Source organism: Cupressus sempervirens, chromosome 6 (assembly GCF_028749045.1).
Source record: "Cupressus sempervirens isolate cs-2001-9-10 chromosome 6, ASM2874904v1, whole genome shotgun sequence".
Taxonomy (NCBI): domain Eukaryota; kingdom Viridiplantae; phylum Streptophyta; class Pinopsida; order Cupressales; family Cupressaceae; genus Cupressus; species Cupressus sempervirens.
Window position 1 is genome coordinate 182,611,892 of NC_143123.1, and position 12,953 is coordinate 182,624,844.

At 40.8% G+C, this 12,953-nt stretch overlaps 1 protein-coding gene across 3 annotated transcripts in view; it reads left to right on the forward strand.

Annotated features, from left to right (window-relative positions):
• The window catches only part of PSD1 (phosphatidylserine decarboxylase 1), a 237,285-nt gene that overhangs the window by 103,678 nt on the left and 120,654 nt on the right, over positions 1-12,953 (forward strand). For all 3 annotated transcript variants that reach the window (XR_016352819.1, XR_016352818.1, XM_089787359.1), the window contains exon 5: positions 8,294-8,354. Coding sequence is in view for 1 of the 3 variants with exons in the window: in XM_089787359.1 (XP_089643485.1) it covers positions 8,294-8,354 (61 nt within the window). In the remaining 2 variants the exon portion in view is untranslated. The remainder of the gene's footprint in view (positions 1-8,293; positions 8,355-12,953) is intronic.

Genomic DNA, 12,953 nt, shown 5'->3' on the forward strand with positions numbered 1-12,953 from the left:
CACTGAGCTATCCTTTCGGTTTATTTTGCTGCAGATGCCCTTTTGGCCGTGACCGACGATGGATTCCATCCGTCGTTCAGTGTGGTGTTGAGGCTCTCCGCGGAACTCAATTTTGCCTCCAGGCGTTGCCATTCTGCAATGACGAGGAGGAGGAGGAAGGAGCCCTCAGATCATTCGGCGACGACTTCTTTAGCGACGGCGACAACGTCAGATCATTCTGCAACGATTTCTTCGAAGGCGACAGCGACGGTGATGAAATCTTCCGGTCGCAGTATGTTTTCAATTTGGACCCGTTGACAGCCTGAGGGGTCTCTTCCCCGTCCAAGGTTGACAATTTAATTGCTCCATTGTCGCCAACTTCTCGGATCTGGTATGGTCCGACCCATCTGACTTTGAACTTCCTCGGCTTGATTTCATTTCGCCCGTCATACTTGAGTACCAACTGCCCCGGCTGAAACCTGTTGAGTTTGTCATGCCACGCCTTATGTCTGTTCTGTGTCACCTCTGTCGCCTACTGTGCCTGCGGTCGTCGCGCATCTAGCTTATTTCCTTGCTGTCGATACCCTTCAAGTAATTTTATGGTGCGATGCATTCTTTTTTTCCTGTGCAGTCCGTTCACCGTGTACTGGACGGTGGAATTTTTCTTCTTTCTGGGTTTGTATTGTATGTCCTTCCCTTCTTCAGCCGTAACCTCCTTTGTGTCATCTGCTTCTCTGTATTCTTTCAGACACTCATTTTTCTCTTTTTTCTCACCTTCGTCGACCCTTAGCATATTACAACTCGAAAAGAGTTTGTAGTCTTCTATTTGCCAATGGTAAAGGCCATTCACCGAGTCTAGGCCGTCGTCATTTAATCCTCCTTCTAGTGTCAAGACTCCTTCATCCGGTTCCATTCTCCCCTTTCCTTCGTCGTCACTGTCGCCTTCACCTTCTAAGTCTGACGATGCTGCCTCCTCACCTACCATTTGTGTGTGCAGGTCAATTATGAATCTTTTGCCTCCGCGCTCCATTGATAGGGTATTTCGTTTCCAATCATGTCTTACATTTGCTTGCACCAACCAATTTCGTCCTAGAATAGCATCATATCCTTTTTTTTTTCAATGGAATGACTGCGAAATCCAATAAAAATGGTTGCATACCAATGGTTACCGGTTACGCCCTCAAGGTTCCTAACAGTTTGATCCCGTGCTGGTCTGCCGTGAACAACTTGAATGTAGGTGGCCACAGCGTCAGCTTTCCCAACTTCTTCCAAGTATCCTTCGGCAACACATTCACGCTGGACCCTCCATCGACAATTGTGTCTATCAAAACATTTCCCAAAATCCCCATCTCAATGACTGCCGGATGCCGTCCGGATGTGAGTGCTAGCAGCATTGGGTCTGTTGCCGTCGTTGGACTACTGTCCCTCTCTGTGTCCTCTGCAGCTTTCGAAAATGGTGTATGATTCATAATGGCCATTCGTAACTGGGGCATTGTGAGAAGGAGGTCACTTATCTTGACCGGTATCTTCGTTTGTAAGATCTGCCGTACAATGTTTTGTTCTGCGTAGTTCCTTGCCAAGGTGCCAGTGATGTCCTTCAACTAAGATGTCCTTGTCGACGATGCCTTTCCAATTTCCGCTTGCGCTTCCCCCAATTTTCTTTTTTCCTCTGCCGGCAGTCTTGCTTGCCTCCGTGTAATTGCCAAAACCTCCTCTCCATCCATGCCAACAGTGATCAAGTTTACTCTAGACTTTGGGCACTTGGCATCTTCATGGTCGCCAGGTCCGCACCATCTGCATAATAATTTCGGTGTGTTTGCCGCTGTACAATCCTGCGCAAAATGACCCCACAAATTACACACTCGGCATTGAATGATCGGCTATACGTTTGCATCATACTGGGTTCGACTTGGGTTCCCATTATTATTGTTATTGTTCGCATTGTTGTTATTTTGCCCTCTGTTATTATTCTTGTACCCTCCGAATGTGGCACCTACACTATTCGTATTTCCGCTACTACCTGATGGGGAAGCCTCCTGTGTAAGAAGCACTTGCGGAGATCCTCTTGTCTTCATGTTAAAGGGGCACTCTTTTGTCGAATGGCCCATGATCTGACAAATGTCACAAAAGTGGTTCTTTGGACACGATCCTTTAGTATGACCGTCTGTCTTACAGTCCGTGCACCATAGCTCACTGCCTTTTGGCTCCTTCTGCATGTTTTTAAACTCCTTCATCATGCGGATCATGTTCTTCTGTAGGGTACGAACCTTCTTACTGTTGCCTTCATCGTCGTTGCTATCACCTCCGGTAGGCTCGTCGTCATCCGAATCAGATGAGGTAGTCTTCGTCTTCTTCTTTGTCTTCAGCTCACTTTCGAGGTCCAATGCTCTATTATAAGCTTCCGTATATGACGACGGTGGCACAATTTTCATTTTCCTCCGCAACTTCGAGCATAGGCCTTCCACGAACCATCTTTTCTGAAGTTCGTCCGCCGGCTTACTTTCCATTTTGTTTATCAAGTCTTTTAATTTCCTGGCGTAAACATGGACGGTTTCATTCTTCCCCTGCTTAGTATTGAAGATCTCTGCTACAATTTCATTATCATCTCGCAACAGTTTAAATTCTGCCAGAAACTCCTTTTTAATGTTATCACAACTGTTTAGCTTTTGTGGATCTGTATTAGTAAACCAATCAATTGCTACACCCTGTAGGGTGGCTAGAAATTGCCTCATCTAGTCGTCTTCATCAGTTATCCCATTTGCCTTCCAGATCGTTTCACATGTTTTGCAATGTCGAATGGGATCGGCCGTACCATCGCCATCAAATATCAGCAATTTCTCTTTTGGTCCCACCATCATGATTGGTTTTTGTAAACAAGCGTTGCTCGGTCTTGCAACACTGATGCTCTTCACTCCCACACCGATGGTCTGCACTCCCACACCGATAGTCTGTACTCCCACATCGGCGGACTGGTCTCCCACACCGGCGATTTGCACTCCCACACTGGCGGACTGGTCTCCCACACCGGCGGTCTGTACTCCCACACCAGTGGTCTGCACTCCCACATCGGCGGACTGCTCTCCCACACTGGCGGATTGCACTCTCACACTGGCGGGTTGCTCTCCCACACTGGCGGATTGCACTCCCACACCGGCAGACTACTCTCCCACACCAGCGGACTGCACTCCCACACTGGCGGACTGTTTTCCCACACAGTCAGACTCAACAACTGCGAACCTTGGTGAAGAAGGGTTTTCTAAAGTTGTCCCCTGCGGAAGTATATCTTGGATGAAGAGTTCACTCCACGCTCTTGCTCCGTCAGCACTCCGAGCCATGCGAGTCGATGCTCTTCCGTCTAGATTCTCTTACTTCGGCGAACAGAAATACAAAAATTCCTCTCGTGCTTCTTCCACCAATTCCACCCGTTGTCGAGTCTCCTCCAACAATGACTCCGCACTCCTGTTTCTGTCGGCAATCTTCTGGAATCTTCGTCGGCGGTCTGCCTGCTGTGCTAGAATTAAATGTTCTTGTGCAGTACGGATTCCATCTTTTCCCTTGGCCTTATTTCGATCCTTGTTAAGCTGATTTGACATTAATCTTCATTCCTCCCACCTTCCAGATTCATAAGGCAACGACGCCAAATGTTTACCGCATAGGTTAACTAAGAAGTGCACACAGATAATAAACATGAAGAGCAAAATTCCTTAGATTATTTGCATATGCCAAAACATTACATTATGCTTCATAAGATGAGATTAATGATGATTTACAATGATCCCAGACGATATATAAATACTATCCGTTGAACCTTCCCGAAGGAGTCTGTCGGCCACAAACATTATGTCCACTACAAACTATTTACCCGTCGGCTATAGAATACAGAAACATCGACGACAATCACCCTGTCGACTACAGAAACATCGACGACAATCATTCCATCGACTACAGAATACAGAAACACCGACGACAATTACCCCGTCGGCTGACATCTTGGTCCATCCTGGGTGGTGCTGAGAAGTGTTGGCCTTCTAGGGAGGCTGAGAATCCCTAAAAGGTTTCTTATTTGCCTGATAAAGAGTAGGAGGGGTGTCCAGTCTAAATGTAACATTAATGGCCTCCTTGAGGGTGGTTGGCTTGAATGCTTGTGCCAGTCCCTTCAGTTTGTTCTGCAAACGCTCAATGAAGAACATCGCACAATGACTATGAGACATGTCCGAAACCATGTCTGCAATATGCTAGAACTCATTGACAAAAGACTCCACGTTCTCTGTCTGTCTAATAGGTGCCAACTCCCGGTAGTAAAGTTTTGTGTCTTTACGATCAAACCTAGCAATGAGCCGCTCAGTGAATTCAACATAGGAGTGAATCATGGCGTGATCAGACCGATCCATCGTGCCACATATCATAGGCAACCTTGTCTAAATGCAAAATCGCAAACAATATAGCCTCTCTTAGGCATACATCTCAATGATAAATAGATATCCAACTTGTGCACTCGTATGACCCGTGTCATCATAGGTAGCCAGTGTGATCTTTCTAGGGCTCTACTGAGGTCGTTGTTCTGTTGTGGTTTGTAGCCCCTATCGCCTCTGAACCTGGTGTTATCCCTATGCTGTGCACAATACTATGGAAAAGGAAAAACATCCCTAACCTCTTGGGGTAAGGCTCTTTACTTAGCTGTAGCTACCATGACTGAATCCTAGAATCCAATCTCAGGTGGCTCCACCTGTGCCAGTTGCTCAACTTGCCTAAACTGAGGCAATAATGGTCTATCCCGAGCAGGAGTACATGGACATCCTTGCTTATGGTAATGAAGGGAGCTATCTGCTGACACATAGGATCAATGATTGCGTTGGCTTCCCACAATGGAAACAAGCCTATTCCTTCCCTGTATTTCCTGGCTACCTCCGCGCCTATCCAATTCCATCCGCTCCAGGGTCTCCTGTAATCTGTCCAGTGTCTGGACTATCCTGGGCTATGAAACAATCAGAATTCTCATGAATTCTCTCTCATTTGCCTTTGAAGGCACGCCGTCACCAACAACACCCTGTACTTCACCCATAGCTGGTGTCTTTGTGTCTCTAGTGGCCTCTGCTCACCATTGGTTTCTCCTGCGCTCGTAAAACCTGTGTATTTTTCCATGAGGATGCATAGAAGATATATAAAAATAGATGCCAAATGTTGAAATGAATTATCAAACCCTTTTTCTGTGACCTTTTGTGATAATTTCATTAAAACCCTACAGGCTGGCAGAATTCAAGCTCCGATACCACTGAAAGATCCCAAAAGGATCCTTTCACTGAACTTTTGTAAATTTTAATTAAAATAATAGATTTTCTAGGCAAGATATGTAATCATTATGCTAGCAAAGGTGTTTACAAACAAAGAATGATGATGCCAGCTACAAGAATGGACCAGCTGCACACCAAGAGGGCAGAGATGGCTGACGTAATCCAACCAACAAACCACATGCTTGTTGAAAGACAATTTTATGGCTGCTATAGTCACAACAACGCAGGAAGAAGATCCCAATGTGCCAAACAAGATCCCCAACGTGCAATGCACAAGCACCCTCATTGCTGAACTTAACAATCTTTGTCAACTGCTGAAACAATACTGTAGAATGCTGCCGAACCACCTATTGGGGTTTGCATCCCAATAACTAGTCTCTAGGGTTTGCGTCCCAGACCTCTAAAATCGCTCCTTAGAGAAAAATTGCAAATACCAAGAATGAAGATGTAAAAGATAATGAAAGAATGAGCCAAAATCTCCTTTTATCTCCCTCTCATAGCCAATCGAACCCTAAAGGGAGAATATGTCTTTACCTTTATTATAAAATGGCATCTTCTCAATTAAAAGGTCTTTATGTATAGGAAAATCACCCATCTCCTCAAATAACATAACTCTAGGTGCTCGAATGTCTCGAGATGATGAAAATAAGTTATAATAATTCAAGACCTTTCCAACGAGCTATAACACATAGGCTTGCTTGACTAGATGAAGCCAAAATCCCCTTATTACTCCAATTAGCTATATAAATAGCTTTATTTTAATTTATTTAAACGCAAACTTAGGAAAAAATATTTCCTTTTATTCAACTGGAAAACCAAATCAACCAAATAATCAGTGAACGGGGCTTGTCACCTGCTTGTGACTAATGTCGGGCAATGTGGGCCAACTGGCAGTCCCATCCCTAAAAACTAAGGATACTCCTAGAAACTAGTGAATATACCTTGTCACCTTGAAATTGAAACCGTATACTGGTCTTGAAGAGCCTCAAATCTGATCACTGCCATAACCTCCTAAATTTTAGGAAAATCCCTAAAATTAAAGAACTGCCCCGACTGGCTCTCAAATTGACCATAGAACCAACTTTGGTCACTGAGTATCCACTATGATTCTCTATCCACCATTTCTATTTTAGGAGACTCTAGTAATAGGCCAACTCTCATGACTTTGCTAGTCAGAGTAGAGAGGGGACATGACATTTAGAGTAAAAAATAATCAACATAACATAACATTATCACAATGATCTCCAAGCTGCCTTTTCATCAAACTCGAAAACCATGTTATTATGGTTTTCTTAAGGTTTCCCACTTAAATCTGATTAAATTTTATTGTTTAATTCTTTCCAACTTAATGCAGTAGCCCCAAAGTAAAGTAGCTTTTTTTAATTGTAAAGTCACTTGTTTCTCCTTTCTCCTCAAAGGGCACCCAACTTATAGCTCCTCTTTGATTTTCGTAGAAGGGCACCAACTCATAGCACCTGCTTCTCTCTCCAAGCACATCTCTCTCACTACACTCTTATTACAAGTGCATCCTTTACTTGAGAGAATATAACTTATGCTAAAATTGTTTAAACTTGGCAACTCATAATATTTTGAGGTAATAACTGATAATTCCAATTCACGGATCCTCTATCCATCCTATAAGTCTATGAGAACTTGGTGATAGACTAACCCTAATTAAATTTTACTGGCTAAGAAGGGGGCTCACGCATTTGATCATCTTTTGTATAGGACTTTGATGCTTAAAAATTACTTCTTCAGGTACCTGTTTGTTCTGCTTTTCCTTTAAGTTAGTTGTTTGATTATAGTAGCATTCTTGAATCCGGAGGACCCAAATGTTCTTGTCAACGTGGTTGATGCTTAAGTTCCATTCTCTACGAGGTTGATTAGCAAGATAAAATCTTTTTGATAATTACTTAAAGGTCAAGTTTATTAGTTGTGTTCGATTTATTGAATATGTGCTCTGTTGCCCTGTAATATCAGGGATATCTGTTCACCGTATGGGGTAAATAGATTAATGCATACAAACAATAGACAAGAACAGCAGTACTCCTTTTATTATTCGCATATATGCTGAAGAGATTACATAATGCTTACAATGATGATTACAACAATGATCCAAAGTTGTACATATACCATCCCGAAGAACCTTTTCGAAGGGGCCCGTCGGCTACATAACAAGAACCTTCCTGAAAGGGCCTATCGGCAACATAACAATTACCGATGACATCAACCTGTCGGCTACTCAATATTTACCGATGACAATATCGATTTATCTTCTTTATCCAGCTTAAGATATTTCTCCATGTCTACAAATGGAAAGGCATTATTGATTATTAGCATTTGCAGATTGCTTCAGTTTACAAGCTTTGTTCATGAGAAAGATGGATCTGCTGCTTTTAATTCTGTTATGCCTTTGTTCTAAATCTGGTAGCATAGGTAATGATAAATGCTTGTATCACAAACGAATGATTTTGTACATGTCTAAATACGAAGCTAGGGGATTTATATGTCCTCCACAAGTAGCATTGCAGGCCTTCAGAAATTTGAGTTTACTAAATGTGTAGGCCATTAAGAATTACCCATGGGGCTAAGCTCTGAGATTTTGTTCTGAGGTGCTCAGGTTGCTATTCAGTCCTAGTCACTCCTACGTATGCCTACATATTGCCAAATTGGCTAGCTTTTTCTCAAACTTGTGTAACTTGGCACAGGCCCCTATGAAAACATTGAAAAGAATGTATAGTTTGCTTGTACTTTTCTGTATGGAACTACAATTATTATGTAATTTGAGAATTAGATTGGCAAAATCTGGAGGTGCATGTACATACAAGGTTTTTTTGGTTTTATTTTTATTAGATATAGCCTTTACCTTTCTTTGAGTTTTGTTTATTTTATGTTTTCACTGACTTATCCGCATATACATTCACTTATTATGAATAGCACTTGATTACTTTTGGTACATTCATGCTGAACTGGTACATCTAATGGCAGTATCTGATATATTGTAGTCTATGATGTTCCTGTAGGAACTTCCTGTTTGGCTGCGTCCATATATTTACAGAAGCTGGGCACGGGCATTTCATTCAAGTAAATTACTTAAACTGGCATGTCATCTTGTTGAGCTTTCTTAGCTGCAGTAGCATGTTATGTGATTTTTATCAGTCATACTTTAACATATTGAAGAAGGCTTTTTCTACATTATAAGGCCCTACTTCCCATCTCACTTCGAATGTAACATGACCCTCACATTATTTTGGCCAGCTTAGTCAGCTGGTGTTTAGGATTTTTACCAGGATTTGAGGTGCTGGTGCTTTTTTTGTTTTTGTTATTTGTAAGTTTTTTCTTTATGTTATGTTGCTGATTCGGCTTCGGGGACGGATTCGGGTTCAGGGTTCGGGCAAATTTTATTTTCCCATTTGGGTTTGTGGGTGGGTTTGTCAGTATATATATATATATATGCAAAAAAAAAAAAGAGAAACATGCATAGTTATAAAAATAACTTACCAAGTCATTTCATAGTATGAATATATCAATGATACTCGATCATTAATCAATGCCAAGTGTCAAAGATAAACATTAAAGACTCACTCATTAATCTATGTTAATGTTGTAAAGAAAATCATACATTGAATTACTGAAATGCAAAATGAAAATTTGAAACATAGACTAGTTCATCATATTGACACATAATAAAGTTTGAATCATAATGATAAATGACAAATGTTTAATAGTTTATCAATGATCATAGACTCAATAGTATCAAAGATGCAAATGCCCTTCAAGGGTCATGTGTGTCATAAAAAAATGAGGGATCAATGGCTCATCCCCATCTATATCAACATCCTCATCATTGGAACCCTAACCGGTTCTACTAGCTCTAGATGCAGTGACATCCTCCTCCTCGTCCTCCTCAACATCTAGCAAGGCAATTCTAGATAGATCCTAGATGGTCATATCCAAGTCAGCAGTCTCGGGTAATACACCACAACTTCTCTAGCCCCTTCTTATCTCTTGGATCCTTGCGTCACAAGAGTGCCAGTTGTTGTGAATAAATATCAAGTCCTCTGCTTTCTTCGAACCCAACCGGTTACTCTTCACTGAGTGGATAAAGGAGTATGTACTCCAATTTCGCTCAGTAGCAAAAGAGCTCGCAATCTAGAGAGACAACCAATACAATTTAAAAAAAATAGAAACTGTAATTTACAATACAACAGGAATATAAGAGTGCTAATTCTACATGCTAAGTGGCCATAAGAAAAGGAAAAAAAACTTAAATACTTGTTACAAGATCTTACTGGCAAGAGGTTGGAGGTACATGTAATCTTTCCCATGTAAGTACTATCGTCCAATGGCATCCATTCTACTTTGGTAATTGATTGCATCAGGGTCTACATTTTTGCCTGAGACAGAATCTGCGAACTCTCTCCTAACATTCGGTGCCACATCAGGATCGCTAAAGAGCCTGCTAAATGCCCTCTTATACCCATTAGCAACTGTAGGATCTCTGTATGGTGCCACTCTACCAGGAATAGTAAGTATCTCACCGCTATAATGATTGGGAGAAAGTGCATATGCTAGGTGTAAAGGTGTAGTCATCTAGTTCCAGTGATATAGAACAATTTTCTTCACCTTATTGTACAAGGTTTCCTCAGGATCTCGTTCTCTCCTCTGAATGAACTGGGATGTCAACTGATGTTCATGTAAGTTATCTTGATGTAGTGTTAGTATTTTAAAATAAAAAAATCAAAATCTCTCAATAAACAAGGTTAAAGTATTGTATAAAAATTTAAACTTACCGATTTCACTCTTGCTAACATGGAGTCCATGGCATCATATATGTCCCGTAAACAAGGCTCATCAGTGTCGGCAAACCGAAGCATAGGCATGATGGACTCGGTGAATTCTAATACATATTCCACCCTATTCCAAAATTATCACTCAAAATCATATCCTTTACAATTTTAGCCCTTTTTGTATCGGCTTTCTTCCATCCACCCCTTTGGTTGCTAATAACCATTTGGGACAATGCTTCTTTCACCCTCACAAGTCGTCTAAGGACGATTTTGTGTGAAGCAACCTTGTTTCAGCAACCTATTGCGATGTTAATTCAAATTGTAAGTTACTATAATAACACATTTCAAATATCAAATATGTAAACAATGCAAAAAACTAAAAAGTTAAAAACATTTTATTCAATTATGTAAAGTATGACACAAAATGATAAATGAAACTAAATTACCTTCAATAATTCCAAGTGGGAGAAAGTTCTGAAAATTGCTTGTGACATATGGTGGTTTGTCACAAACATTTGGATCTCCTCACCCTTCTCATAAAATTTTTCACCCATTCAATTTGGGTGCCAATGGCTTTCATCACCAAGTTCAAGGAGTGGACGATGCATGGTGTCAAAAGATATGATCATATCGTGATTCTACCAAAGCACCTGCAACCCTACAAACTTTAGTATTGTCCGTTATTACTTGGACAACATTGTCAACTCCCATAGACTCTATGGATTCAATGAGAAGTTGGGCAATAAAATTTGCATCCTTTACCTACCCTTCACCATCAAGCACCCTCAAAGACATTGCCCCCTTGAGGAAGACAACAATCACATTTATTAATGGATAGGTTTTTGCAATCTTTCCATCCATTAGAGACAATGAACCCCGTTTGGATCCAAGAATCTCTTATTGGTTTGAGGAGGTTTTCTACATTTTTCCTCTCATCAGGCAATATGGTGGTTCTCAACTTTTCATATCCAAGGGCTCCTTAATCATGAGGTGCTTCATTTATTGCTTGCACCGTCTCTCTCCAATAAGGTGATTGCACTAAATTGAATGAAACACCATTCATAATGAGGCAACACCCAACCTTTATGTCAACAATTTCTCTCAATTCATTTTCATTTTGAAATGCCTAATCTAATAGGCCTCTCTTGCGGGATGGGGTTGTTTCTATTTCATCTTCATCCGTAGATGGGGTAGGTAGGAAGGGATGTTGTCTAGTGGTTGTTTGAGAGGGTGGTGTTGGTGGTTTTTGCTATGATCTTTCTTTCTTCCCCTTTGACACTAACCTATCAGCCTCTTGTTGTTCTTTTAACATGCCTACTATTTGAGAAGCCGACAACCCCTTTTTACTTTCATCTGGGGGCCCCTCACACATGCTAATCCCTTGACCTTGTGGGTTTATGAAATGATGTTTAACCTGGTAATACGAGCTTCTATATTGTGTTTCGCAAAAATAGTTCCATATATACCCTCCCCCTTCAACACATTGCTCAATTCTTGTTGTATACTTCCACAAAGGAGAACTTTTATCAATTTGAAATCTTTGGGATCCCTCCCCACCCATCTTTGGGATCCCTCTCCACCTACTTAACTCTGACTACTCATTCTATGATTTTTGCAATCTATAACAAAAATAAAATAGAACATATTTGAAAACTTATACAAAACCTGATAAAAATTTAAAACAATAAAAAAACTAAAAACAAACTATAAAAGAAGCAAAAGGAAGGATCAAATGCATGCCTGAAACACTCAACACTGATTATTGGAAGGATTTGAGACTCCACAAACAATCTCTACAACCTTCTCTTCAAACTTGCAAAATGGCCACACCAAAATCAGAGAGCAAAATGAGAAAGCGAATGAGAGATTAGATGAATGAAAAGTATCTTATTTGCCTTTAGGGTTAGAAAAAAAAAAAAAAAATTAAAAATGATATTTTAATGTTATTTGGACCCCTTTTATGGCCCCATGCGTCGTAGGGCCGCCTTGATCGTTGGGGTCCGCAGTGGGTTCTGGGCAGGGTCCCTAATTCAGACTGTGAGTCCACTCGGGTTTGCGGACCCACAGTCCCAATCAGGGACCCTGTCTGTACCCATAGTGGACCCGAGCTTGAATCCAAACCTGAACAAATCCGGATCCGGACCTAAGCTCTAGGGTCCGAACCCGGTAACGTAGTGAAAAATAGAAATAGGAAAAATTTGGCTGGACTTTCTATAAATGCACTTTTGGCAAGTGAAACGTGATTGTTCTTTCTCCATTTCGAGTTGTGGTAAAAGTCAATGTTGCAAGAAATGCTTGATTTAAATTCCTCGTACATGGACCACCCTATCACTTATACATTTAGATGAGCTATGATCTAAATAGTTAACAACTCAAATTATGTGGTTGTTGACAAGCTTTCAAATATGAAAATTTCATTCTTTTTTTGAAAATAAGTGATGGATGAAAGTTAGCAAATCTGTTTGTCAATGAGGTAGTGTGGTTACATGGATTACTATAGTCTTACCTAAAAGGCCTAAAATCATTTTATGTGAACATATGTTGGAAGCATGGATGAACTATAGGTTAGTGCATCATTTTACAGGTAGATGAGTAAATAACGGTTGTTGATAGGAGCTTTGGCAACTTATTGAGATATTTTTTAGAAGTGAAGCCTATGAAATGAGGCTATATATTGGTGGAAAAAGTGTACATTAATTCAAAAAATAGTCAATTGGTAGATATTCATTCCAAATTATATCCAAATTATATATGATACATCACCATGTGATATCAGATGCTTGTCGTAGGCAAAAAGTAGCATAGAGTAGGTGATGTAGACTTCAAGGGGACATGAAGGAAATGCATGCAAATGTGATTGTTTTGAAAGAAAAAATTGTGGATATGGGGGTTC